Source organism: Montipora capricornis, chromosome 3 (genome assembly GCF_036669925.1).
Source record: "Montipora capricornis isolate CH-2021 chromosome 3, ASM3666992v2, whole genome shotgun sequence".
NCBI lineage: Eukaryota > Metazoa > Cnidaria > Anthozoa > Scleractinia > Acroporidae > Montipora > Montipora capricornis.
This window is the reverse complement of record NC_090885.1, coordinates 41,801,556-41,829,024: the sequence shown is the minus strand read 5'-3', so window position 1 is coordinate 41,829,024 and position 27,469 is coordinate 41,801,556. Positions and strand designations below refer to the sequence as shown.

The following is a 27,469-nucleotide window of genomic DNA, read 5'->3' as shown; positions in this document are numbered from 1 at the left end:
CGGGAGATTTGATTGTGCAGAGAAAAAGTCACTTTGCTTACCCGGTTGTGGAGTTTGCTCCTATCGTTCTCCTCTGTAAAGACAAAAACGTTTGTATCACAGAAGAGAAATTCAAGCGTTTTGTCAAAACTCAATGTAACTTGCTTAAGTGAAGCTAATTTTGTATCTTTAAGCTAGAACAAGAAAATTTTTATGGTTTGCCAAAAGCCAAAGCCAGCCGTTACCCTTAATACGAATTTACATCCCTCCAAAAGGAAGGTATGCAAACGAACTTCATCTACAACAGACTGTGAAATGAACTGGACAAGAGATGTGATACACCTATCTCATATTTCTTGACAAGGGGGATTCCAGACGTTTAAGAGATATAATTAATAAGAAGCAGATCAGTAAACATACAATATACCAAAGTGATAATAGTCTTAAACTGATCATATCTTATGATTCACAAACCTTGACTTTTTGCAACATGTTAGCCTGGTTTCGCCGAGAAATTCGTATCTGGGATGGATACATCCTACAGGGTTCTGAAACAATTTAAACCAAAATTATGTTTAAGAAAACTGGTATTACTTTAAAGCTTGCCTGTCTCTTCCTACTGGGGCCCTTTTTCCTCTCTAAAGTTGGAACTGCTACTGTACATCTGCTACGATAAAAGGTCATCGGAAATGAGTCACCGACTCGTGTAGGCTGTGGAGAGATGGCGATATGGGCAACTTGTTGAGATGTACTGTTTTTCATTTTGCGCAGGAATAACAAAATGCGCGCCCTTAAAAACCACGAGCACTGAAAGAAATCGTTTAAGTCAAACATAACGCGATGAAAGTCGCCCCTCGCGATTCGAATCCGGGACACCGAAAGCAAATCCAGGAGTGTAGAGCCACTGTTTTAGTCATTAAACTTATTTTTTTCCGTCGTTCTCGCCAAAGCAGGTGTGTGCTCGTCATTGCTTAAGTCCCACGCAGTGTCTGTCTGTGGCAAACAGTAACGTAACTTGCTTCACGCTCCAGCTATCGAGTATATACCACTAACTACGTGTGTCGCCTATTCTAAACCGACAGTACCTCCGTCAACCTGCATCGCTAATGACTTGCTGGTGACCAAGACAGCTTCTTTGCACTGCGCTAGCCTTTCACCATGCCCTCCAACACGGGTTGTGGCCTGAAAAGGAACAAAACTATTTTACTTAATACTTTCTTTTCGATCTATCAAAATCACAAAATGCGGCGAGATCAGCCTTCAGCAAACGGAGACAGGATAAAATGAGTGTAGCACTACGAAGCAAGAATAGTCCAATAGATGTCCAAACGGCCACTTTGAAACCCTATGTGTATCTAAGTGTTACCAACTGAAAAACTGAGATCAACTTCGACTCACTAAAGTTCCTGTTGTCAGGGCTATCACCTCCATATAACCATCGTCAAGTCTTTGAGGCTGAAAATCCTGAAAGAAAACGCAAATATCCCTGAAAGATCAACTTATCAAGAACAAAAGAACAAGTGCATGTGAAGTAAAACTTCGGTAGGTAAAAACAAAAACTTTTAAAAGGAAGACGTGCGCAAGAGAATGACCCAGTAAATCTCAGAGTCAACTATAAATCATGTTGCTCAGTTTTTCATTTGAAAGAAAACGGTTTGCGGGGAGAAGGATACAGGGTGGTTGACAGGCAAGGCATTCATAGAAAATTATCAAAAAAGGAACCGATAATTAAACACATGACAAAAATTCTTACACTGTCTTTTCCCGGATGGCCCCAGGGTGATGTACCAGCACTATATCTGTGAATCAATAAAACAGTGATCACGAGAAAATACTACTTTGACCAGACTATGAACCCTACCAGCGTTTTACAGTGTTCTATACGTTTCCACATGAAAATTGTGCAAACTAAATCCCTTTACATACACACATACAGTGAACACAACTCGAAATCCCGAGAACAAGAAAACCCTGGGGGCAAGAGTGACACCATTGGTGCGCTGCCTAATTTTCGTACATGGTGAACAAACTGAAAGGTGATTCTAACGTCAACCCAAACATATTTAAAGTAATGAAGGTAAAATAATACTTCAATAATCGTTGTTTGTTTTCCTTAAGTAGCGTCTTCGACACTAATGTTGAAGTTCAAATGAGGCACTTAACTACTGTAAAAATAAAAGTTAAAATCCAAGCTTTCGCCTTTCAGAGCCATAACCCCTGAAATAATTACATACTTTAGTTAACAGCACAAAGTCAGATATAAAAAGGATTCATTCCTCTAGGTGATGACCATACTGGGTAGCAAAGAATTTCAAACAATTTTGACGGTACTTACGAAGGAATATTTACAAATAACAGACACACAGGTTTGGTCTCTCGAAGTTTTTCCGTGAGATCAACCCCATCACACTGCAAGAAATGGTAAAACATATTTGTAAATTACAAATTCAAGAATTCGCGTGTGCTGTGTTCTTGTTTTGTCCTGGAGGTTATTACGTCGTTCATTTCTGATGGACTATGTAAGTCCAAACAGCGCTAACCTTGAGGAAAAAAGCTTATAGCTGTTTTTTTTTTTTGTTTTGGTCTCTCAATGAATGCGGGAGTGACGCAAGATTTTCCAAGCCAATCACTGAGCGTAAAAATATGACCATGACATTCGTTGGATATATGGCCTCCTAAACCCAGTCGCTCAACGGAAGACTGCTCCAATAAATTTATTCGCAATTCATTCCGTAAAGAAACGTACCTTGGGTAATGACGAACAAAAAAACTTAATAGGGATTGGAACAAGAGACCTATTGTATGTGAGATCATATCGCTCATCAAGTGATAACATGGCTTTCACGAGTCTCCAGCACGACACACAAGAATTAAAACAACATAAGCATGCAAGAAATCAAGCCAGATGTGAAACTGAATTAAGCAAAACAACAATATCTCCCACCTTCAGGGAAAAAGACTTCACCTGTAAAGTTGTGGATAAATAAAAATAAAGCGCTTTTCTTTGTAGGAAAGTAGCACTGCTAGCCTGCAAAGAAATGACATCGGTATTAAAACAGACTCTTATTTGAACTAACTTGACAAGCAAAACGTTTACAAATTCACTCAGTTAAAGGCAATGCAACTGACAGAAAAGAAGTAAGTGGTTTGGCGTTAGTTTGCTCTGGGTTTGTTTGCCATTTAGCATGTCTTGAATGGTTTTTAGTTGCATTCGATACATGCATGGTCAGAGTCTCTGGCACCAGATAAGGTGGATAAGTCACTAAGTCATAGCTCCAATGCAACTGCTGGTCCTACAAAAAGCCAGGTATGAGTGAGACTCGAACCCACGACAGTGCGTTTGCCTATTGCCTGATCTCCCATATGCGCTATCAAGACATCTGAGAGCCTGTCAATTGCCAGTCTACACTGTATCTCGAACCAGGTGAATAAAGGATTGTGAAATTATGTAAGAAAGACGTAATTATTCTGAACTTACGGCGTGATTTACTCCTCACTGTTGCTAGCAACATTAACCAGTAGCAAAAGAAGCCCGAAAAGCATCCGGGCTTAAATCTGGGACTGTGCGGCGCTGCTTCATTTGAGAATAAGTATCGTCTAACATCATGGGTTGGTAGTTAGTGATTGGAATTATAAAACTAATGCCATTTTCTGGCGTTTCAGCATGACGTTAAGATATAATTTTTGCCCTCAACTAAAACATCATTAACCAAACAGAGTTTTTCAAACTACTTTGACTCACCTTTCCATAAAATATTAAATTCTTTATTCTATTGTTGAATTTATCTGGATTTGCCTCTGAAAGGAACAATGAAACAACAACATCAAGTGACAAGTGAATAATAATGTTATTAGTTGGTGTCTCTGGGTTGATGCAGAAAAATGAAGGACACAGCGTGTGATGGAGCGAGTATTTTGGCTCAAGAAGGAATCACCTCACACCTCTAGATTTTGTGTTTGGAACTAATACATGAGAACTTGAAGCACTGCTACGTGCCCTTGGGAAGACACATTCACTCTACGCATCTCCATTACTACATCATTTCAGTTCTCGAAGTCCAATTAAACATTAACGATGAGTTACCTACGAATAAAACCAAGAAGTTGGTGTGGTAACTTCCACAAAGCCAATATCTGCCAAAATCGTTAACAAGTAAACACAATTAAACTAAAACTTAAAGGATGGTCAAGACGATGATCCTACAAACCTCTAGATTCATGAAATTCTAAACAAACTTCAGCATCAAATCCAAGACTGAAGTAATTATTCATGACATTCAGTGGAAGCTGCAAAATAAAATGGATTTCACACACACTAGAAAAACTCGTGGCTGAGAAACATTTCGTCATTTTGGAAAGATTGTTAGTGCAAATTCCATTTAGGAGCCCATACAGTGTACGTTCACATTATGGTTGGACGCACTGACAAAGGAGTGAGACAAGGTTCTCCTTTAGATTTTTTTTTTGGCTACCGACATGTCTCCTGACATCACAAATGGAATGTTCTTTTTTTTCTTTTTTCTTTTCTTTTTTTTTTTTTTTGGGGGGGGGGGGTGGGGGAGGGAATTAACAGTGCTTCATCAGCACGTTTTTTTGGTGCAAAAGGAAGGAGCTTGATTGCCTGACTGTGTCTGCCTATGCAAGAGCAGCAGTCATTGGCGAAGATAAAAAACAAGGAGGCATATTTTGGACGAACAACGCGCAGATAATTTTCTTCTTTCGTTAAGAAAAATAGTTGCGTATTTTGCATTCAAAGTATTTTGCACTCAAACTGGATGACTTCATTGCATTGGAAGAGAACAGAGCCACATTGTGTTAAGCGAAAATTGTTTTTTTTTTTTTTTGTATAATTAAATAATTAAGGTGCACTGCCTTTTGAACCAAAACCAAGTGTTAATTTTTTACATGTATCCTACCCTTGAAATCAAACCGGCCCCTCCCTCATTTTATCCAGATATCTCGGCAAGCAGATTGCATATATAGTTTACGTTTTACCTGCATTTTTGGTTCAGAGTTTGACTGTTGTTTCACAACAGGCGAGACAATCCCAGAGCCCTATCAGTGAAAACAAGGCAAACATTCATAAAATTTACAAATTCATTGGGGAAAGAGTTACATGTTATTAAGGTCGGTGCCTACTAATTCAAAGATATTGCTGCCCTGGTTTATGATTATGCAGGAAATGCAGATCTTAACAAGTGTTAATGCTGGAAATTCAAGCCATCTTCTAAAGTGCTTATTTTTCTGAAACAATTGGAGTCACCTGCAAACAAGGCGAGGGTTGACTCTGCGAAGACCACACTAGACTAAGAGAGGTCATTTATATAAAGCAAAAATAAGAAAGGCCCAAGAATAGATCCTTGTGGCACCCCTGAGACTACGGGAAGCCAATTGGAAGAACTAGCCTCTAACACAACCCTTTGACAAAGCCCAAAAAGCCAGCTCGAAAACCATTCCAAAAGACTGCAACTTATTCCGTATAACTTAAGCTTATATAAGAGGCTTTACCATAATTGGCCAGCTTCCCAGGTCTTTCACTTTTCAGTTATGTTAGGAGGCCAATACCCTTTTATATATTTAATTCTATTTAATGTAAATTATCTCTTGTAATGATATAACTATAAGGGTAGAATAGTCGTTGCTTTCATTGTCCCAAAACGGACCTTCCAGCTGGTGAATAACATATTTTTATTTAAGTTCAACAGTCACCTCATCAACTGTTTCATCAGAGGGATCAATTTCCCCTGCGTCATTGAGAGAAACTTCAAGATTCCATCTGGAAAAGGGACAAGTAATAGAGTAATGACATTACTTTTATTTCAGAAGAAGAGAGTGACCAATACTGTCCTTCACACATAAAAGACTAAGGTAGGTCTTTTAACGAATGTTAACATGTTTTCAGTGGTATTAGATTTTCCACACAATAATTTAAAAATGTAAGAAGTTCAAATGCATTGGGTATTTCACAATGGAGCCTAAAACACCCATGAAAATATCAAAACTGGCATTCGTTTTCAACAGAGAAACCAGAAGGGTCAAACAAAATAAATAATTCAATTCACTTTTTTTTTCAAGCTGTTCTCAACAACATTAAATTGCGGAGTATTGGGGCAAAATTCAAAGACTTTAAATTGTTCAGTTCTTGATGAGCTGCTTTTTTCAAGGATTTTGAGAACCATGCAATAAGTATAGGATAGAGCAATGAGTTACCTGTAAGATAAACAAATGAATTACGTGTAGTGATGTGCAAGTGTGAACACCACACTACATGCAGAGGGTACACGTACGCTCTATGCTGTGACTTGCAAGTCCTGTCTACCCTTTGGTGCTAGAGTACATTCATAACACACTACTGCGCCACAAAAAACTGACTGCAACCACTCAAAAACTCCCTCACATTTAATGGCATTTCATTTCAACCAGTATAAGCCATTATTTAATCAATCTAAGTGTCCCCAAAAGGGTTGGTGTCTATGATTCAAAACTTACCTGTCTAACTGTACAACACTTCCCTCATCAATGTGCATGAGAATTCTTGACAATGGCTCCTCCGTATAACCCTACAACGAAAAACAGCTACAAAATAAGTTAATGTTCATGTAAACAAACAGTACTGTGCAAATAAATTAAGAACTATTGATACTTACCCCTCCCCAGTTAAGAACCCTTGACATGTCATTGCCTGTTCCCAAAGGTAGAACTGCCACAGGGGGTGGAGGTGTTATTTTATGTTTGTCAAGTTCAGAGAGGACCCAACCAACCTGCAAACGTAGTCAGAAACAAATGACAAAGAGAAAGTTTGATTACTACAATAACAGTGCCAGTTTAACACCTTTATTGTTAAGTTGAACATTGCCATCTACTGAGCTTTCTCTCTGTGATATAAAGACCCATTGTACCACGAAGATGACCTGAAGACTATAAACAGGGCGTGACAAAAAGGCTATCCAATAGCCTTGGGCTAGTGCAACAACGTTTCTGGCTTATTAAACTTGCATGCTCATCTTCATCCCCAGACTTTTTTTTTTCTTCTTCTTACAGACTAATAGTGCAACAAAGCATAAAAACAATAACGTTTTGTTAACTTCTGGGAAAGAAAAAGGAGGAGCTTGCATGGCCATACTCACAGTTCCATCTCCTCCACAAGCCAGTATTCTGAGATTGGGAACTTTTCTGTACAATTCAAGACTAAATCAAAAAGTAAAGGATTAAAATAAAAAATAATTAGTAGTAAAAAAAAAGAAAAAAGAAAACACTTTTTAAAATAACATAACGCCTACATTGTAACAGGAAGAATGTTCATAAAGTCAAACTTGAGGAACCAAAAAAAAAAATCACTTGTTTTGAACTCACACTTTCCAAACTGGGAGGACCATAAATAATTACATGGGAAAAGACATATATGAACAAGAATTAACCGTTTACATTTGAAATTGAAACGAAAAAAATGCAAACCTTTGAAAGTAATAATAATTTAACTATCATATAATAACATTATAACCTTGCTATGCCCTGTTCAAGGTTTATGCCCGACATAACCCACACTGCATTTACCTTTCCTAGTATTTAACAGTAAATTTGTGGAACAACAAAAACTACAAGCAAGCAAACAAGTATCAGAGATTAAAGATGTTGTTTCATTTTCACGAATACTTGTGCACTTTACTAAGGGTAGAGAGTACATCTTTGCAATACAAGACCTTCCAAGTACATACTCCCTGTAGGGAGAACATACTGAATGATTATGAAATTACCTACCCCAACTTGGGACCACCATCAGAAAGATCAAAGACTTGTCTTGGATTAAGCAGCCACTGGAATTTGCGCATGATTTTTGCACCCTGTAAACAAGGAGAACTATTCAGCATACATGTAAAAGCTAAAACAACAGCCAACATTGATGCAAAAATTGAAGCCACAATGTACAAGTAATACAGTACATAATAAATAACAATTTGTCTTTGTGATTATGTGCCTCACTAACCTTGTTTTAAAAGTGATTTTACACAAGCCAAGAGAGCTTGTAAAGTTAATTCAAAAATATAAAAGAAATATTATTAATTCTACTTGACATTATTTTTGCATTATTTTGGTCCCTAAGCTTCCACAGTCCAACTTCATTCAATTTAATAACCTATATATAAATTTGCCACAAGAATGGAAGAGAACATGTGACATACATGTAGTCATCAGCCCATGCAGTCAAACATCTTTTGAGCAATAGGCAAGCTGGCTATAGTAATAGGCAGCAGAGGCCACACGACCTTCAGTTTTCAAATTAAAGTTATAATTATTCTGCCAGAAGCATTATTGGAAAAAAGGATAACTATAGTACAAGCAAGTACTTCTCAACTGTGAAAGTGAGAAACTCAGTTGCTGAAAGTTGCCTCATAATATATTAGACAGTCGGTTAAACTGAACGCCTCAGATCATTTGAGCTACACATAATCTCAATGCAAAGCTATGGGTTTCAAGGGCTACATACTTGATACCATGTGAAAAAATTTAGACATTTGCGGAGTCCCTATGCCAACGTCAAGAGATCGTTTGGACCCCATCTTGTTTGTACCTGCAAGAACCATGACCGCTGACAATCCATTCGGCTCATGCACTTTCCCACGCAACGAGCGCGTTCCTGCAGAAGCGATCATGTGCGGCTAGGGTTTACGTGGTGTATTTTTTAGTTACAATTTGAACTGGAAGTGTAGAAGAGACCTGATAGCCTGAGAAAGGATGAAGGCTAGCAGCATGCAGTCGAAACGTAGTGATTAACAACAACTCGAACAACCTCATCCTGAATACAAGTCTGACAAAGTTTGAATTCGAAGTAAGCGGCAGATATTGCGTTGTAGGCGGCTAAATAGCCAGCTGACGGCACATTTTGACTGGGCTGAGTCACATAGAGTACTTATAGTGGATTTCACAAAACTTTTGACAGGCGATTTGCAAAGTTAGTTGTAAATTTCAAAAGGTCGCTTTGAACTTGGGAATTTCCTTACGTAACCGTCAAATTGGGAATTTCGCGCCGAACGTCGTGGGAATAAACACTGGACACTCATCACAAAAATGTGTTGTCCACCAAGCTGCTAAATAATGGAAAAGTATACTTTCACTTTCAAGAGTCAGTGAGTCCTGTGGAATAACGCTGCTTCTCTTGAAAGAATAGAAACCAAGATCTTGTGTTTAAAAGCTGTGGCTGATCGATGCACACACAGGACATTTTCAGGGAAACACTGTTCCAAACGTTATTCTCTACCAGTTTGTTTTGGATTTCACTGCTGTAAATGCTGGGATTGGTAGTTTTACAACACTCCATTTAAATATTCACATCATTTTGCTCGCGCTGACCGAGTGATATTTCTCCATTTGTTGTCTTCGATATTCCCTCTGGGAATGAAAATATCAACAATTTTGGAAATGGTTTGTTTCAGAAGTCTCAGTTCCTGTCCTACCGGTATTTGAGAAGGTCCTTCTTTCAATAATTATTTTCTGCTGAACAAAACTTGGAATTGCCTTTCCTTGCACGGTGAAGGCACTTGTTTCAAAACAACAAATGAGAGTAAATTATGGTGAAATTTCTTCACCACATTCCCACAAAGTTTGACGTGAAATTCCCAAGTTCGTTTCAAAGTCTGGCATTTGATTGACAGTTACGTAATGAAATTCCCAAATTCAAAGCAAACTTTGAGAATTTATAGCGAACTTTGCAAAGCACCTGTCAAATGTGAAATCCATTGTTAATAGTTAGTGAAGAATAAAAGTTTAATATTTATGTCTACAATTCTAATTACGTAACGTCATATTCGGAAATGGAGTCATGCATTGTCAGTGTCTCATTGAACTATTTTATGGGTGATATTTGAACTATTTGAACTGTACATTAAAAGTAACCAGATTGTCAGAACTCTTTTTTTCTTGCTCGTTGTAAAATATTTAGATATTCCACGATGTCTTAAAGTGTTGTTTATACAGTAAATAAAATTCAATGTTTAATAATAAGAAGAACTTACTTGATTACCGCCACTCTTCGGATTGATGAATACAAGTAGAGGCTTGCGTTGAGCTGAACCAGAAGGCTTGATCTAAAAATTTAAAAAGCAAGTTACTAATATGTTTCACTAAAGGCAGGTCACTGGACAAGACAACCACTACACACTGGGTTTATTATTGGTCACATCTTGTCAAAATGATTGAAGATCACAGAAAATGAAAATCTAGGACATTTGGGTCTCAAGGAAGTTAGGTGACCAAATAGAATATCCCTATGGTAAAGAACTGAAATGCAGCATTTGTCACAAATTATTACAGTAGCTTAGTTTGAAAGCCACTTTGAAATCACCAACATGCATTAAAATTTCCCAAAATAGGATTCCCTTGTCAGTAAAATTATCTTTACCAGAAACGTGTTAAAGCAAAGTGAACAAGCAAAGAAAAGCAATACTCACTACAAATGCTTTCTTTTCCTAGGAAGGAAGACAAGATGTGTAGTGAGCTCAAAATCATTCCAGCCAAAAAATATTATATGTGTTATAACACATACAGAGTTTTCAATAGTGTAAAACACATAACTAAAGGAATTCACTTTAAGAACGGTGCCACCTATTGTTATTGCATGTGTTCTGTGCATAACGCAATCATTTTGTCATGCGCTGACTTTATATTTTTCAAGTTAAATTATTTTTCATATTTTTTTCATCAAAATACCTTGCTAGATTTACATGTATTTGGTTCCAGTGAAAAACAAATGTACCTTGTAGCAAAAGACCAAAAAAACTAGCAACAATGATCAATCGGAGCGAGAAAGTGGACTGTTCAGAACAAAATATTTCAATGGAGCCATCTTTATTAAGTCCACTACTCAACAATGAAACAGACTGAGCTACATGTATTTATCATTGAAACTGCAAAAAACTAAGTGTAGTAAATTCTTCGAAGACAACCACACAGCAGCTGGGATCAATACTTTCAGGGCAATAATTATTATTGTTCAAAAAATTAACATGAAGCATGAGGCGAGCATAATTGTTTTGTTCTGCACGATCGGCTCCCACCAAGACCGAAAAAAGGTGAAAAAAGACCACTCAAAAGGTGAAAAAATTTCCTTCTTTGTGTACTTGGCATCATAGTGAATATCCCAGAGTGCAACACGAAAACAGGTGCAGATTTCTTTATTCATGGGGAAGAAGAGTAGCAAAATTGCAAAAATCAATCCACAAAACATTGAAAAAAAAAATTAACTTTTAAAATCGTTTTAAAATCAAATTGCTTTGTAACTCTTAGTAAATGTTTATACCAATAAGAACTGTGAAAAAACTCATGTCTTTGTTTAAGCAAAGAAAGTGTCCACTCTTTCAAAAATCAAACCTGATTATCTCCGAAAAATGCATGTTTACACCACCCCAGGGGAAAAATGTCTTTATTAGGTGGCACTGTCCTCAATTAAGCCTGTTGGAGTTGTTTTCCACCACTATTCACACCTTTATAAGTCTTGAAAAAAATCTCCAGCAAATGACATTCGTCATTACAGTTTATAATAATTCACTATTTTCTCAAATCACATAATACACCTTGTTTACCCCAGAAAATGTTTCCATAATTATTGTCTGCAATTTCTCCTGGGACATGAAGATGTCCCAAGAGAAAATCGAAAACAATGCCTATGTAGAATTTTGGGGGGGAAACAAGGTATATTATGGGATTTACGTAGAGAATATTATTTTTATCATAAATAAACACAGGTCAAATGTCCCATTCAATATAATACAAAAAAATACCTAAAGTTCACCACAATAATGACATTTCAGTAAAATTTCAGTAGTTACCTGGACCATGCAAAATCAGGAGTAGCTTGAAGTAGAAGCACACTCAGGTAGATGTAAAAATGCATAGCTTCTGTGAGATCCCAAAAGCTCAGAGTAATCAATTTTTTTGTGTGCTTCAAGTCACCAACAGTAAATGTATTAGTGTGTAACAGTGAAACAGGTTGTTCACTTGCACGCCATTTTGCAATATTGTCACACAATGTTGCGTTGTTGATTGGCTCTTTGCTCCGAACAAGTTGAGGGTTCACATTTCCCAACATATGCACAGTTGAAGTCCAATGGTATGCCTCAAACTGTAGTTACATTGCGAACCTTCTCCAAAGTCGGTTTGGAATTGATAACCTTAATATTTTGGAAGGCCCTGAATTTGAAATGATTAATTTCTGGAAGAACGTTTACGCATGAAATACAGCAATGGCGAATGGAGATGTTGCTGTATCGACTTTCACCACGGAGTTTTCACGGAAAACCAGTTGCGCTTAATGCTAAGAAATCGTGTTGTTACATTCATTGATATTTTAACCCCCTTACAGTCCTGAATTTAATTCTTGTGAGTTTTGTTTTAGGTCGACGAAGGCATATTTCAGACAATACGAACAGTTTTCACAGAACTTGCAATACCACCAAAATCACTAAACTGTTTGCACCCCAAAAAACATGATCAATCACATTTGAATTTCGACTTGCTCACATGCCCATTTGGAGCACCCCGATTTGAGACGTCTCATTGTTGATGTGAGCGAGGCTGTGGGAACATATAAAAGAAACAAACCGCGGCTTGAGAAGAATGTGTATGGAGAACTTTTCACCATTTGGAAATGGTGTGTGGTCACTGATGGTTGAGCGGAGGGGGAGATGTTTCACCAGAGTTCTACCGGGGAAGTTTTAAGAGACATAGGATTACAGTACAAAAACAGTTTCAAAAATATGGAAGACTAATGAAAATATGAAATTTGTCGACTGCATTATCAAGCTCCTGTTCTGCATGAATTTTTTCGCCTATTGCGTGTACATCTTTTATAGACGTGGTCATGATAACCCAGGCCCTGGCCCTGGCCCAGACTCCCCCCACATTTAAAGCTTGGCTACTAAGCATTCGTTTGTTTTGTTTCAATATCGAAGGAATTTCAACTTTATGGTGAGACCTTGTTGGTTTATAGCAATATAACGTTACTGCAACTTCAAACTTTATTGTATTACATTTTTTTCCAAAATCTGCGCTTCTAAATTCGGGGTGTGGCTAATCTACGGCTTATCTTATGGACATTTACGGCAATCACACCAACAATACATTGTGGATTAGTCATTTAAGATTAATTTTTGCTCAGCCTCGCAAATCCCACCCAATGTACATGTAGAGTTACATGTATTATGGCGTAGATTTATATTGTAAAACTAGAGATCAAGGTTGTTTTGAACGGGTCCAAATACCTGACTCTGTATGGGAACGTAAACAGCTGACAGCAAGTTGAAATTTGACCTCGCAACTTCCTCAGAGCAAACTGCCAATCAAAACACCAACATTGCATCACAAACTTGCAAAGTGGCGTGCAAATGAACAACCGGTTTTACTGTAAACCAGTTCCATTTAGACTTGCAATTCCATTTAGACTTCATGACAAACCTTTGTGGATTTTCTCTTGATTGATTTCTTTTTTAGGCTATTCCTCTTAAAAGATGTTCCTCTTGCCTATGGGAATTAACTGAACATTAACACCTACTGACCAACAACTCAAACAATAAAAGGGTAAGGTATATGTAGAAGAAGGGTGGCAATGTGATGAGAGTGCTCTCCTCGAACCAGAAATTCATAGAATAAGGATCTATTTACATGTAGCTCTGAGAGGTTAAGTTTTGCCCTCTCCTGATTAAAATAACTAAAACAAACATAGTCCTACAGGGGTGACCTGAAAACACTGATCCCCGTCCATGGACTACCCCGACGGACTACCCAAACGGACTACCCTAAAAATACTATTTCAAGTGAGTACTATTGGTTGTAAGCAGCGTCACAATTAGTGCTAAGCCTAAACACCCATTTTAATACAGCTTTGGTCAACAGTATTTAAGTCTAAGCACCCATTTTAAAAAGGTTAACTTTCAATAATAATTGTTGCACCAGTTTCACTTTACTTACATGTACACGAAGTAATCGGCCATCACAACAATTATTGAAAACTAACCTTTTTAAAATGGGTGCTTAGATTTAAATACTGTTGACCAACGCTGTTTAAAATGGATGTCTAGGCTTAGCACTAATTGTTGTAATACTGCTTACGACCAATAGTACTCACTTGAAATAGTATTTTTGGGGTAGTCCATTTGGGTAGTCCATGGACTGGAGGTCTGTGTTTTTGGGTCATCTGTTCTACAGTATCCAAAACAGATCTTACATCTTAAAGTTATCTGCTATAAATGGCAGACAGGCTGGCAATTATTTCTTTACGATAATGTATCGTAGACAACTCCACAGAAGTCTTCTTTCCCAAATCATGTGGTTCTCGGACCAACTGCAACCTTGGCTAAAATTATCGCAATAACTTCTCAAATGACAACACCCTGTCATGTCATTCTACACCTCCCTTGACCCCTTATGGTATTTACAGTTGCCAAGGGAACAGAGCCTCTTAGCATTACGTGGTGGGCGGGTGAGGTATCATGTTCAGGACACACAGCAACTCATTCTTGTTGACATTCCTAGTCAAAAACAACTTCAGGAAAATAATACTTTCTATATTGTTTATATAATTATAGGTATCCCAAAATAACTTTTTCACCTGGATTGTAGCAGGCACTTACATGAGAAAAACAGTTAGGTTGTGTCAAAACATGGCTAACTTCAGCTCCTTTTAAAATCAGTGACCAGGAAACTGATCACTTGATTGTAAAAACAAATAAAGCCTTTGAGCATAATCAAGTTCATCATCCTGTATTACAAAGAGAAATAAAAAAGAAAAGAAAAGAAAGCACTTACTCTTTTTGGTGGAAGTTTAACCACCCATGATGGAGGAACAATCTGATTGGCATGAACACCTAAATCACACATCTCATCTATTTTGGTCATCTTGAAACACTCCACTTTGCTGTGATACTGAAAATTGGTAAAGCTTGTGAGTGACAGAAGATTACTATTAATTAAACAAATAATAATTATTTTATCACTAACAAGGTTGTGAAAATATTTTTGAAACATACCACAGGCTCCCCAAGCTGAAAATACGTGGTGTATGCAACAGTTTGTGTATATAGAGAATTGTATGGGAAAATCATCGATCGTAAAAAAATTGTGTAAATAACTATCTCATTTGAAATAAAGTTTTCCTACCTCAAATGTGTGACCAACTTGTCTCTTTTGGCGAGTTTCGAGCCATTCTGACGCAGTTTAGTGAAGTCATCCGGAAGGCCGTTGCTGAAATAATGGGAAGGCCAGTGACTCCATCCATCGCTGGCCAGACCTCACTCCACAAATCGTTTTCTCCTCAACAGGAAAAGTCCCGAATCGCAATAAAAACAACAGTTCCATAAAGCCCAATAAATTTCACTCCAAATACGTGTGTTTCGGCGGCCGAAAGACTCGTGAAGAACGAAAACTTTGCCTTAAAATTCACCTCTTCGGCTTTCCTGAGAGGCTTGTGACCGGATAGTCAACAACGGAAACTCGCAAGATGGTTTCAGCCTCAACTCTGATTGCTCCATTTGAATTTGACCGTGCGCTGGCAACACGACCGTTGTTGACTGCCCAGTACTCACAAGTCAACAACAGTCGTGTTGCCAGCGCGCGGTCAAATTCAAATGGACCAATCAAAGTTGAGGCTGAAACCATCGTGCGAGTTTCCGTTGTTGACTACCCGGTCACAAGCCTCTTAGGAAAGCCGAAGAGGTGAATTTTAAGGCAAAGTTTTCGTTCTTCACGAGTCTTTCGGCCGCCGAAACACACATATTTGGAGTGGAATTTATTGGGCTTTATGGAACTGTTGTTTTTATTGCGATTCGGGACTTTTCCTGTTGAGGAGAAAACGATTTGTGGAGTGAGGTCTGGCCAGCGATGGATGGAGTTACCGGCCTTCCCATTATTTCAGCAACGGCCTTCCGGATGACTTCACTAAACGGCGTCAGAATGGCTCGAAACTCGCCAAAAGAGACAAGTTGGTCACACATTTGAGGTAGGAAAACTTTATTTCAAACGAGATAGTTTTTTACACAATTTTTTTACGATCGATGATTTTCCCATACAATTCTCTATATACACAAACTGTTGCATACACCACGTATTTTCAGCTTGGGGAGCCTGTGAACATACCACACTATTTAACTGTTATCATTAAAAATGTCAAGTCTCCTTTTGTTGAGTTCCACAAAATTTAATAATTCTGCTGGCCAAATTTTAAGCTTAAAGCAGAAGCCTTATAGTTGAAAACTGGTCGAAGTGCATGTTGTTGTTTTTTAATCTCTGACCCAGAAGGCCTCAGAGACCTGAACTGAGGATAAAAAATTCATACTTTAGACCAACTGTAAACTAATTCAACAGAGATCATAATACATGTGCAATGTACTAACATAATTGTTATCTTTGCAAGTGAAACTTGATTACAATCAGATAGTTACAGAACACATAAATGTATCCCCAGGGTTTCATAGCATTATTGTTCTCGTCCAAAAACAATTTACTGTACATGAGTTATAGAATAACAATACCATGTCAGTATGCCACTAAAAAAATCATTCCTTATACAGGGCTTGAAATTGCAACCAATACAGTTGCATTTGCGACCGAACTTTTGTGACTAAAAGATCTGGATAAGTTGCAACTTGCTTTCACCTTCATTCCTTTGAAACAAAAAGGTTAGCAGTTGCCACTTCGCATCTTGGTCACCTTTCATATTTAATGTCACCTCATTAAATAACACGTCCATGTTCACGTTCATTCTCTGCATTTCATTTGGTAATTGTGAAGAACAGCTCACATCCACCGACTGTCGGTCGATTGACGGTCGACTGTTGGCCAACAGATAATGGACAGGCTACCAACAGATTACCGACAGGTTACCAACAGATTACCAACAGGTTACCAACAGATTACCGACATAAATCAAACGAGAACATTACTGACAGGTTACCAGCAGTCGACAAGGAGAAAAAAATCCAGCAAATAACTTATCTTTACTTACTAAACGAAAACGAGAAGCGACTTTAGCACATTTTCCTTTTTGAATCGCCCTATAATCCATTGCGAGCTGGGATGTTTTAGTATGTCATGTATGTCTACACCGGTTGACCTTCACTATCGTTCTATATTTTTGCTCTTCCTGGTAGTGCTTATGATAGGTCTTCCATTTATCGCAGCACTTTAGACATTACTGTTTCCCATACAGTGCACAGTGTAACTTTCAAATGCGGTTTTGGTCATAAGTAGCGCAATAATTACGAAATGTCGTTGCAGACAACTTGCAGACACTTCACCAACAGGTCACCAACATTTTCCCAACAGTCGGTCAACAAACGGCCGACAAATGGTCGACTGTCGGCCAACAATTTTGACCAAAACTGTCGGCTGTTTGTTGGCCGACTGTGGGCTAATAGTCGGTCAACTGCCAGCCAACAGTTGGCCGACTCTTGGCCAACTGTTGGCCGACTGTGGGCCAACAGTCAGCCCCCAGTCAGTTGGCCAACAGTTGACTGACAGTTGGTGGACGTGAGCTGTTCTTCACAATTACCTTTCATTTTACTGAAGGCAATGGCAATTCACACAATATTGAACACAAATACTTAAATAAAACATTCCACTTACTGCAGCTTTGCACCATGAACAGCTGATTGCAATAAAGTCCTGATGAAGAAAGAATAAATGTCCACAACAAAGGCTAGCTGCACAAAGTACATGTACAGTGCACATACGTAATTAATTTTCTTTTCAAACTAGGTTTAAAAAAATGATGGTTATTATAAGGATACTTTCCACTGCTGGATTAGCAATACAGCACTTTGAATTACATTTTATTACCACCCGAATAAAATGTTAGAGATAAGAAAGCATTTATTAAGGTGCAAAATTCTTCCAAAACTACTACTGCCACAATAACAATTTCAAAACATTATGTAGATGTAAACTTGCAGTACATCTGGATAAATCGATTTACAAACCTACATGAAAGAAAAATACTGCTAAAAAGTACCTCTGCAGGTACCATATTACACTGCATTGGCACCCATCCGTGCCCTCCCTCCTTACCCCCTCCCCCCACCTAATAAAAGAAGGGGGAAAGGGGGAGGACTATGTGTTTTCCAATGTGAATTACCTTCCCCTGAAATTAATCACTTTAAAGAAAAAAAACTATGACCAAAATATCTTAGAAACCCCAAAGTTGATTCTTGATAATTTCAAGAACTTGAATTGTTTTGCAGCTCATGTATGCCCCTTCTAAAAACTTACTTCATTAACCCATTGACTCCTGGGAGTGAGATTTTACTCTGTCTAACGCCAGATGATTTTACTCCTCAATTGGGGGCGGTTTAAGAGTCAAGGGGTTAAACAATGATGCAGAAACCACAACATAACTCAGTTAGGTAAAAGTTTAGTTATTAAATTCTTACACACATGTACCTAAAAGCAGTAAATCACGAGTAAAATAATGTACATGACCACAAACTAATGGTGACCAATAATCCAAATGAAACACACCTTGTTCTGAAAGGATAGCTTGTGCTGGAAAGACTGTTGAAAAAACAACCCAATTACTACTGCTAAAAAGCAATAACTGTTATAATAAATTAGCAGAGAGACCTTCAGTGTGTATTGACTAATCATTCTAAAGAAAAAAATTGTTCCCATTGCCCCACACAAAGGAAATTGTAATTTAATTTAGTATAAATACACAGGTGATTATACAAAATCGTGCGCTCTCATTGGCTCGCTATCTCGGATTATCAGCCGATAATCACCTCAACGGACAAAATGGCTGCCAGTAGTCGTTTTGCCACTGTAAGTGAAGATGATTTCGCGTTGAAATGTTTTTTTTTTCTCTTTTTTGAAATCATCACCTGTGTATTTATATGCCTCCGACTTAGTGATTATCGGTGAATATTCACCTCGACTTCGTCTCGGTGAATATTCACCGATAACCACTTCGCCTTCGGCAAATAATTGTTAAAAAGAGAACCTTAAATTCAATATCAACAGGATGTTTTTTTTTAAACAGACTTTCTCTCAGACCAATGATGCATAACTGTAAACAATAAGTACAGTGCAGTGCATGTACATACCTTTCCACAGTGATGGCATTTTCCATCCTGTTTCCGACGATGAACCCAATGATGATGAACATTACTCTGTATCAGAGAAGAAACAAAATCATAGCTCAAATATTCCTGTATTAGGCTCCTGAAAACCTACGTATATTATTAAGACATATAATTTTATTATTAAGACTTACTGATGATTACCTAGTGTTGTTAGTTTTCAAATGCTTACACATGTAAGTTATTAACAGTGGTGTCGCTGGTTACTTTGTCATCAGGAAAACCTAAATTTCCTGAGAAATTACCTGTGGCAGCTGCTTTACAAAGGTTGTCAGCGCAACAATCTGCACTTGATCAATTCTATGCATGAATTTCTTAAGTAAAAACGTTTGAACCCAGGAGTTACATACGTCGATGGAATTTGATTGTCTGGGTGAAAGTAGTAGAAGAAGGACTGTTGGTAGTGACCAACCCTTCGACAAATTGAGAAGAAGTCACCTTCAGAGTTAAGTGAAGATGCCTCTTAAGACGACTTCCACTCAGCTTGTTGAAACATCAGTCATTACCAACAGTCCTCACTCAGGACTACCTTCACTTGGACAATCAAATTCTATCAAGGTAATTTCTTAAGTCATCACTTTCGTGAATTACAGCTGTAGGTGCAGAGGTCTCACCTCATGAGTTCCCTTTGGGTGGATTTCTCGAAAGGTTGGTTTGCATTTGAAGTTAATCTGAAAGAGAAACAACCAAAATGATCCTACAAATTTGTTGAAAACTGTTATGCAAACATTTTGACTTGTACCATTAATTAAGGGTGCGTTCAATTGACCCTACTCCGGAATAAGAATATGTGGAGTGATGATTAAAACAGTAAGTTTGGCGCATTTCGAAGCAGCAAGCTGATAAAAATATGTTTAAAATAACAGTTTAGCAGATGTTTGACAATTTTTAATGTGAATCTCCATAAAAACAAAGGATTTGTAACTTATATTCCGTGTATTCTTATTCCGGAATATGGTCAATCGAACGCACCTTAAGTATCAAGAAAATTTTGTCTAACTATATCAAAATGTTTAAATATTAATAACAGTGATGCTCTTTTGTGCACATACCCTGTGCAGCTGGTCAATACACTTTGCATGAACAATAATTTTACAAGCTGTAGAATGCAAAAAAGAAAAACAGTTAATCATAAGATCAGGTGTAATGGAGAATCACTTCAAATGAAAAATCACCATATTGGACAAATTCAGGTTATTTTTCCCATAACTATAGGACAGGCCGTGGGTATGTCAGCATTACATGCTTGTTTCCTGCGTGAAAAGACGCCATATTGCACGCAATTTTACACTCAATTTATACGTGCTAAACACGTGAGTAAAAAAAAAAATACACAAAAGTGCAACTTTTTCACAACTGCCGTCAAAATTTACACGCAGAAGCTCATTAAGTGCGTGTAGGAATATTAAAGTGCATGTAGTGAAGTTATCGAGAGTTCGTTTTATTTGACGGTTTTTTAGCTTAACTGTTTACGTTTTCAAAACACTCTTCCTTTCTGAAGCTTCGCTTTTACACGTATTTTTATTGGTTTAGATTCGCAACAAACTGATTTTCTTCAAATCCTATTAATATTTTTGGGGTATTTAAAAAGGCTTCATAAATCTCGTCATCAAACGACCAAAATTTGTGTGAAAAAAAGTTGAGAGCAACAACACAACATGACACACTGATATGACTGCAGGATGAAAAGCCTAGCAGATTTTTCCTTCACTATCAACACTGCATTGACCTACGATTTATCTGTCAATGGGATATCTTATATTTTGTCGAGTTATCGTAATGGTGCTTCAATTTTAAACAAGATGCCATAATTTATGCCGACAAAGGATTTGTATTGCGTGAGTCCGACTGCATTCCGGAGTTTCAACTAAAACTAAATGTTTGCACGGAAACGTGTAAACAATCAGAATTATTTTCAGTTTCCCTTGCTATCAGCCGCATGATGACGGTGAGGAAATGCGTTCAATTCTTGAAGTTTCTCTTCAATACAGGACTTTGCTTTGCCTACGTTTCTCAAATTCGCATTCTCAATACCACTTCATTCATGACAAGAAGAGGCCCTGATGCTGACCAGAGACTTATGCTGGGGACGTCATTTGCGTAGCTTTGTAAATAGATTTGTTACGAAGACTACTCCGGTTTTCGTTTGTATGGAACGGTGTAATTTTCAACAAAACTTAAAATAACTACATCCTTACACAAGTTTTTATTGACTTAACACAAAAATGGTAGCAAACGTTTGGGTTTTTTTTTTTCTGGGTCGAGTTCGCAGCTGAGAAGACAATACATACACTCTGTTCCTTGTCCACAAAAGTAGTTATTTATCGATGTTTGAGAAACCTATCAAATTTGGGAGATACCTTGATAAAAAACAATTGCTATGTTAGAGTGCATTTCCTTTAGTTGAATACTTTATTTATGTACTTAAATGAATACATCACACTTTGGTCGGAATTAAGCATTTTCTGGACAGATTGGCCTGGTTGCAGAAATTTCCAATCAAACACAAAATTAATTAAAATCCGAAAACTGGTTTTGCCATGGAATTTATTATAGTTTCTCGACATCGATTTTCAAATAAAAAGTGCAATCCCTTTCTGAATTTTGTGTTCGAGTGGAAATCCGAAAGATTCAACTTTTAAGATAAATCAGTATTTCTCAATCGAACGGACAATTAATTTGTGCACTCTTCTCTAGGAAAAATACACACAGTTTGCATGTATGAATAACAAAAGATGCTTGTAAAGCTTTCACGTGTATTTTGCGTGTAAAGACGGCATATTGTACACATTTTACATGCATGTAATTGCTGCTATTCCTGTGGACTGTACTGTAGCTGCTCAGACTAAGGAGAAGTGCAAAAAAATTAGTACATGTACAGGTACATATAAATAAAACTTTTCTTTAAGGATGTTCGCGCCACTACTCGATCAGCAGCTACCTTTTAAAGAGCTTTTCCATCCTCCCGCTCACTTCTTTTAAACGTTTCATGATGATTCGGAAATAAATGTGCCATTCTTTTGCTGGCCTGGAATTTTCTCCCCGGCGTTTTTGTCACCATGTTATTTTAACTAATGCGTGGACAATATTTATGAAAGTCAAGTAGACTAGTACACGACTGATAAAACAACGCGAATATCAGTTGTGCAGTAGTGTACTTGACTTTCCTAAATATTTTTAATCAATTTTGACTGATCACAATCTTCTCTTATCCAATGCTGTGCAAGACTTATCGTCCACGGTTTCTGCAAAGGTTTTCCTCAACTTCACTAATGCTCAAAGTAATGCATGACATATTACAGTCGCGTTACCTGCGCAGTTACGTTGCGCACAAACAATTAGCGCGAACGTCCTTAAATACCATACTGTAACAGCTGTACTACATGTATATTTTTGTTTTGTACAAACCTGAACACTTCTTTCTAGGACCTGATTTCTATATTAAAAAACACAACAGAAAATATTTTCTTAATTATTACTAACAGTACATCAATCATCTACATGTATGACTTATATATAGTAACACAAAAACATTTTAAAATTGCCACCCTTAAGTTAATATTCACAGAAGCTGATGTGTGACACATGACATACAGGTACACGAGTAAATCTTCCAATAAATATCCAGTTCTGTGACGTCTTTTGTTTTGGAAAAAAACAACATTTTGAATTTCCAAATTGCCACCACGTTTCAAGTACATTTACACAGTGGAAGATGTGTTCCTACACATGTACATTTTTAATATCTCATGAGGGAGAGGTAAGCGCTTTCACCAAAAAGTGAACTCCAGATGTTTTTGTTGGTTACTGGCCGCCATATTGGTGGACCACTTTGATCCACCAACATCTACAAAACTCTATTAAGTTGGGTGAAACGCTTTGCCAAATATTTCACTGAAACAATTTACCACACAGAGCTAATAATTGAAGAGATGGTTTGTGAATTTCTCTCCTACAACATTCCAAATTATTGGCCTTTCTCATTGAACAGTATTGAATTTATTTTTTTGTTGTGTTTTGTTGTGACAGTGAAAACGATTATAGCAAACAGTTCATGCCCTCTTTTAAGTCTCTAACAATAAATTATTGTTACGGTATTATAACACTGACAGAATAAATATATCATTAACTTCAACAAATCTGGCCCCAGTTTTCAATGCTCCTAAAGGCAGCATAATTGCCGGTGCAAGATAACTGCAGTCTTCTTCCACCAATGGGTCACAGGTTAGATTTCCACAACCTGACATCAGATTGTTGATTGTCTACATCTACAATTTGCACATACATGTATACTCTATCTACTTAAAATTACCAAATGGTAAACGCCATAGCATGTACTATTGAGTTGTGGATGCACGTGGGAGGTTTCTAAGCAAGAAAGAAGCCTAAGAGTCGCACGAGGCAATAGCCGAGTGCGACTCTAGCTTCTTGAGTGCTTAGCAAACCTCCCAAGTGCATCCATAACTCAATAGTACATGCTATGGCATTTACCATTTGTTTTATAACATAATCGTTAACACCACTCCTGCTTGTTTCGCTTGTATTTGCATAAATCAAGTTTGGTCAACAGACGATCTCAAGACAACTTTGCTTTCTAAAGACAAGTTTGAATTAACAAGACAAAATGATAAAAAAACAGTTTTCCCAGTCAAAAATTTTATTGGAATCAACAATAATTTGCTCTTAGAAGAGAAAACATTTCGATTTTCTTGCGAGCGTCGACACAAACAGGCTGTCTTGTCTTCGCTTCTGTTGAAAGCGATCAAGCTATCGCAAACAGCACGACTTTTCCAATCCAAAAGAACACGATGTTACACAATTTAAACTCAAATGGCCGATGAAATAAATCTCAAAAAGAAAATCAACATTCCAAAACACCATTAACCTTCCTGTAGCATCTTCCCTAGTCTCATAAAATCCATTTCAATTCCGCGATTCAGCTTGAATATTTAAGCAGAGTTTAGATTGTGTTTTGGAAATCAAAGCAGTACAAACACAAAACGCTCTTTCGTCGCTTTAAGACCTTCAATCCTCCTTTTCCACTGCTGATTAATCTTTAGGGCTATATCTTTCTATTTTGAGCTCTGTAGAGGTTCACCTCTATTCTAAGAAGAGGAAAATATGTCTTGGAAAATTAGGACTGATGCACTTGTGACGGCATTTTCTTCTTAAGTTAGATCACACGTCAGCTGTCGTCAGCGAGCGTGCACCCATGGGCAAATAGTAAATGATCAATTGGCCAATCAGAACGCGCGTTTTATCCAAGTTATAAAAATTACTGCATTGCACTAAAAAGTTGTCCAAAAGTAAGATTTTATTAAAGATTTGATTGTGTACATTGTCAGGTAACCACTCACCAGAGATTCACATTCAGTCAAGTAACAAGATGTTCCTGACGTGTCAGTGTCAATCCACAAATGGCATCCATTTACAGCAGTTTCCTGAAGCAAGAAGAAAGATAAAATACAATTTCTTGCATATCCTAATAATCATCCAAGATAATGAATAATAATATTAGAAGCGCAATCAAACTAGGTTAAGAGCATTTTACCCTGAATTTCATTTCTAACTTCAACATACACAGCAGCTAGTACATTTGCACACGTACAATGAGAAAACAGTCCCTCGAGTGTTGTGAGTATTAAGCAAGTACATGTACTGTCAAGTGTTTACAACTGAAAAACAAGGTATTGTGTTTTACCAGAAACCCATAAGGGTTGAAACGTGTAACGCGCGCTCAGAGCTTCCGAATATTCAGTGCGAACTGATTGGTTGAACGTTTCAGTGCTAAGTACCATATTTGGAAACCCCTCGCTCTTGTTGTTCCAAATATGGTACTTAGCAAATTGGAATATCCAGAAGCTTGTTTCCCAGCACACAAGGGGCCGTTACACGTTTCAACCCTTATGGGTTTCTGGTTTTACTTTATCGACTGTACATGATAACATTTTGGCCTGACTTGAGAAAACTCTCAGTTTCATACCTAGCAAAAATACAGGCTGATTATTGATGCACTTACCGTCCAATCAGAAGCACCTGACTGCTGATTACACGCTGCATTGTTTGAAACCTTAGCGTTTGACTCAGCAATAGCTTCCACGTCCTTAAGATCATTGGGTACTTTATCTGGGACATCAGTTTTTCTTGGTTCTGCCACTGCTTCTCTGTTAGTTTAAAGGAACAATAGTCTGCACTATTCAACACTGTCTAAACTTCAGTGAAAGAGCGAGTCTGTAAATCTTACCCTTGGAAGGTCACCAATGACCCAACCCAAGGCAAACAATACTCCGAAAACCACCGATCTGTGGAATGGGCCTGGATTACCATGTGAAATTGTTGACTTTTCATTAAAAAATTTGGCAAAATTATTCATTAATTTTTTTTATACAGTAGGCTCTGCCCATTCCATGCACTTTACTTTTAGTTGGTTTTTGTTTGAGCAAGTAAAGTCCTCTGCTTATCTTCAGAGTCACTTTGTTCCACTTTCAACTGGTGAGGCTGCTTTGTGAGTGGCAGGTATGCTTTTCTTTATGTAAATGGCGTATTGTGTAAAGAAAACTAAAGTAACTAAGAGAGTTTGAAAACATGACTATTGGGCTCTTATGAAAATAAATGAAAATTAAATTATTAACCACGCATGCACTGTACGTCTGCCTATTCAAGGTGCAGATTTGCTCTTTTGTTGCACATAAAGTGGGCCTTATTCCACATTATTTTTACCTATTTTATTTTTATTACATTGAATAAGTTTCCCCTGATCGCTAGAGAGACAGCCCGCCATTGTATTCCAATTACCTTGATTTTGTTGATGTACAATGTAGTTCCTTGAAACTTAATTTCTTTGCATGTATTTGGAGGGTGTAAACTGCAGGTTGCACATTACACAATAGCTGAAACAAACCAAACATTTACTAATGCTAACATTAGGCCTAACACTAAGCTTTAGACAATGTTTGAGCCTATAAAGGTTAGCATCTTTTAAGGCTTGGGTTGTTTCAGTTCTGGTAAAACAAGCACCTGCAAGCAACAGTGCAACCCGCACTTTATACCCTCCAGCTTGTATCTTAAAGTTTGTTTCTGTTCAATGAAATAATCTGGGATTACTATTTTATTTTGTCAATAATACTGTTATTACAAGAGACTGTCAGTAAAATAAAATTAATTATGAATGATAGAATACATGTATACTACTATACATGTATGATATGATGTTCATATATTTGAGCTGCAGAAATTGAAATACAAGAGAGTTGGAGATCATCGCAGTTTAACCCTTTCACTCCCAAGAGTGACATTTATACATTTTACTCTGTCTAACGCCAGACGATTTTACTCGTCAATGGGGAACCCCACAGGAGTGAAAGGGTTAACAACAGCTAGATTCACTCAAAAACTATGTCCCCATTAACCCTTTTACTCCCAAGAGTGAAACTTATAGATTTTACTCTGTCTAACGCCAGACGATTTTACTCGTCAATGGGGAACCCCACAGGAGTGAAAGGGTTAATAGCAGCAACAGGGCCCGTTCAAGCTTGGATGCAGGCTTTCTTTTAAGCTGTCTAAGTTGCTGCTTAATTATAATCTGCAATGATGTCCTAATTTGGTGTGTTGCATCATCTGATTGCTGCTTCAAATAAAGTTAGTTTAACCCATTGACTCCCAGGGGTTTCCCATTGACGAGTAAAATCCTCTGGCGTTAGACAGAGTAAAATCCTAAGTCTGGCCGATTTGGGTGTTAAAGGGTTCACCCATTTGTCCCTGAAGTGGTCCACATTGTTGAGTACAATCGTCTGGACCTACATTGTATATGTTGTTAACCCATTCATCCCTTAATCCACTGACTGGGAGTGAGACTTAACAGACTTCGTATGACGCCAGACGATTTTATTTGCCAACTGGAGACTATGTACGAAAGACATACAATGTACATGTACACTGTACACATTTGAACTTCCAGGAGAATCATGTCAAGATTTCATGTGGCATTACCAGTACAGTGAGCTCTACCAATTAACTGAGCTAGAAGTTGGCTAAGAGCCAACTACATGTAGAAGCTGATCATTTTGTGAGTTCATATAAAGCCTGAAGAGGATGTAGAAATGAAGAGACTATACATGTATGTTACAGTTCTTGTAAATTATAATAAGAGGTATGACATTACATAGCAGGAAATAATTATCATTATTTATTATTTAAGGACAGCTAGAGACACTAGTACAGCCATTTATGTAGCATCTCGATGTGCATGTACAGTACTATATTTCCACAAGAAAATGTAGTACATTTATTACAGCCATTTATGTAGCATCTCGATGTGCATGTACAGTACTTTATTTCCACAAGAAAATGTAGTACATTTATTACTGTAGTCT

At 37.5% G+C, this 27,469-nt stretch overlaps 1 protein-coding gene across 1 annotated transcript in view; it reads right to left on the bottom strand.

Annotated features, from left to right (window-relative positions):
- Nucleotides 1-27,469, bottom strand: part of LOC138043174 (diacylglycerol kinase zeta-like) — a 47,418-nt gene that overhangs the window by 16,276 nt on the left and 3,673 nt on the right. The window contains exons 2-28 of the mRNA XM_068889317.1: nucleotides 25,117-25,261; nucleotides 24,455-24,538; nucleotides 22,506-22,533; nucleotides 20,150-20,196; nucleotides 19,712-19,768; nucleotides 19,062-19,127; nucleotides 18,481-18,513; nucleotides 17,590-17,628; nucleotides 14,776-14,892; nucleotides 13,426-13,491; nucleotides 10,425-10,442; nucleotides 9,990-10,061; nucleotides 7,738-7,820; nucleotides 7,107-7,167; nucleotides 6,627-6,740; nucleotides 6,469-6,539; nucleotides 5,689-5,755; nucleotides 4,975-5,034; nucleotides 4,188-4,266; nucleotides 3,722-3,777; nucleotides 2,945-3,007; nucleotides 2,315-2,388; nucleotides 1,733-1,778; nucleotides 1,378-1,443; nucleotides 1,065-1,161; nucleotides 454-527; nucleotides 42-73 (exon numbers count right to left, since the gene is read on the bottom strand). Coding sequence (XP_068745418.1) covers nucleotides 42-73; nucleotides 454-527; nucleotides 1,065-1,161; nucleotides 1,378-1,443; nucleotides 1,733-1,778; nucleotides 2,315-2,388; nucleotides 2,945-3,007; nucleotides 3,722-3,777; nucleotides 4,188-4,266; nucleotides 4,975-5,034; nucleotides 5,689-5,755; nucleotides 6,469-6,539; nucleotides 6,627-6,740; nucleotides 7,107-7,167; nucleotides 7,738-7,820; nucleotides 9,990-10,061; nucleotides 10,425-10,442; nucleotides 13,426-13,491; nucleotides 14,776-14,892; nucleotides 17,590-17,628; nucleotides 18,481-18,513; nucleotides 19,062-19,127; nucleotides 19,712-19,768; nucleotides 20,150-20,196; nucleotides 22,506-22,533; nucleotides 24,455-24,538; nucleotides 25,117-25,261 — 1,815 coding nt within the window. The remainder of the gene's footprint in view (nucleotides 1-41; nucleotides 74-453; nucleotides 528-1,064; nucleotides 1,162-1,377; nucleotides 1,444-1,732; nucleotides 1,779-2,314; nucleotides 2,389-2,944; nucleotides 3,008-3,721; nucleotides 3,778-4,187; nucleotides 4,267-4,974; nucleotides 5,035-5,688; nucleotides 5,756-6,468; nucleotides 6,540-6,626; nucleotides 6,741-7,106; nucleotides 7,168-7,737; nucleotides 7,821-9,989; nucleotides 10,062-10,424; nucleotides 10,443-13,425; nucleotides 13,492-14,775; nucleotides 14,893-17,589; nucleotides 17,629-18,480; nucleotides 18,514-19,061; nucleotides 19,128-19,711; nucleotides 19,769-20,149; nucleotides 20,197-22,505; nucleotides 22,534-24,454; nucleotides 24,539-25,116; nucleotides 25,262-27,469) is intronic.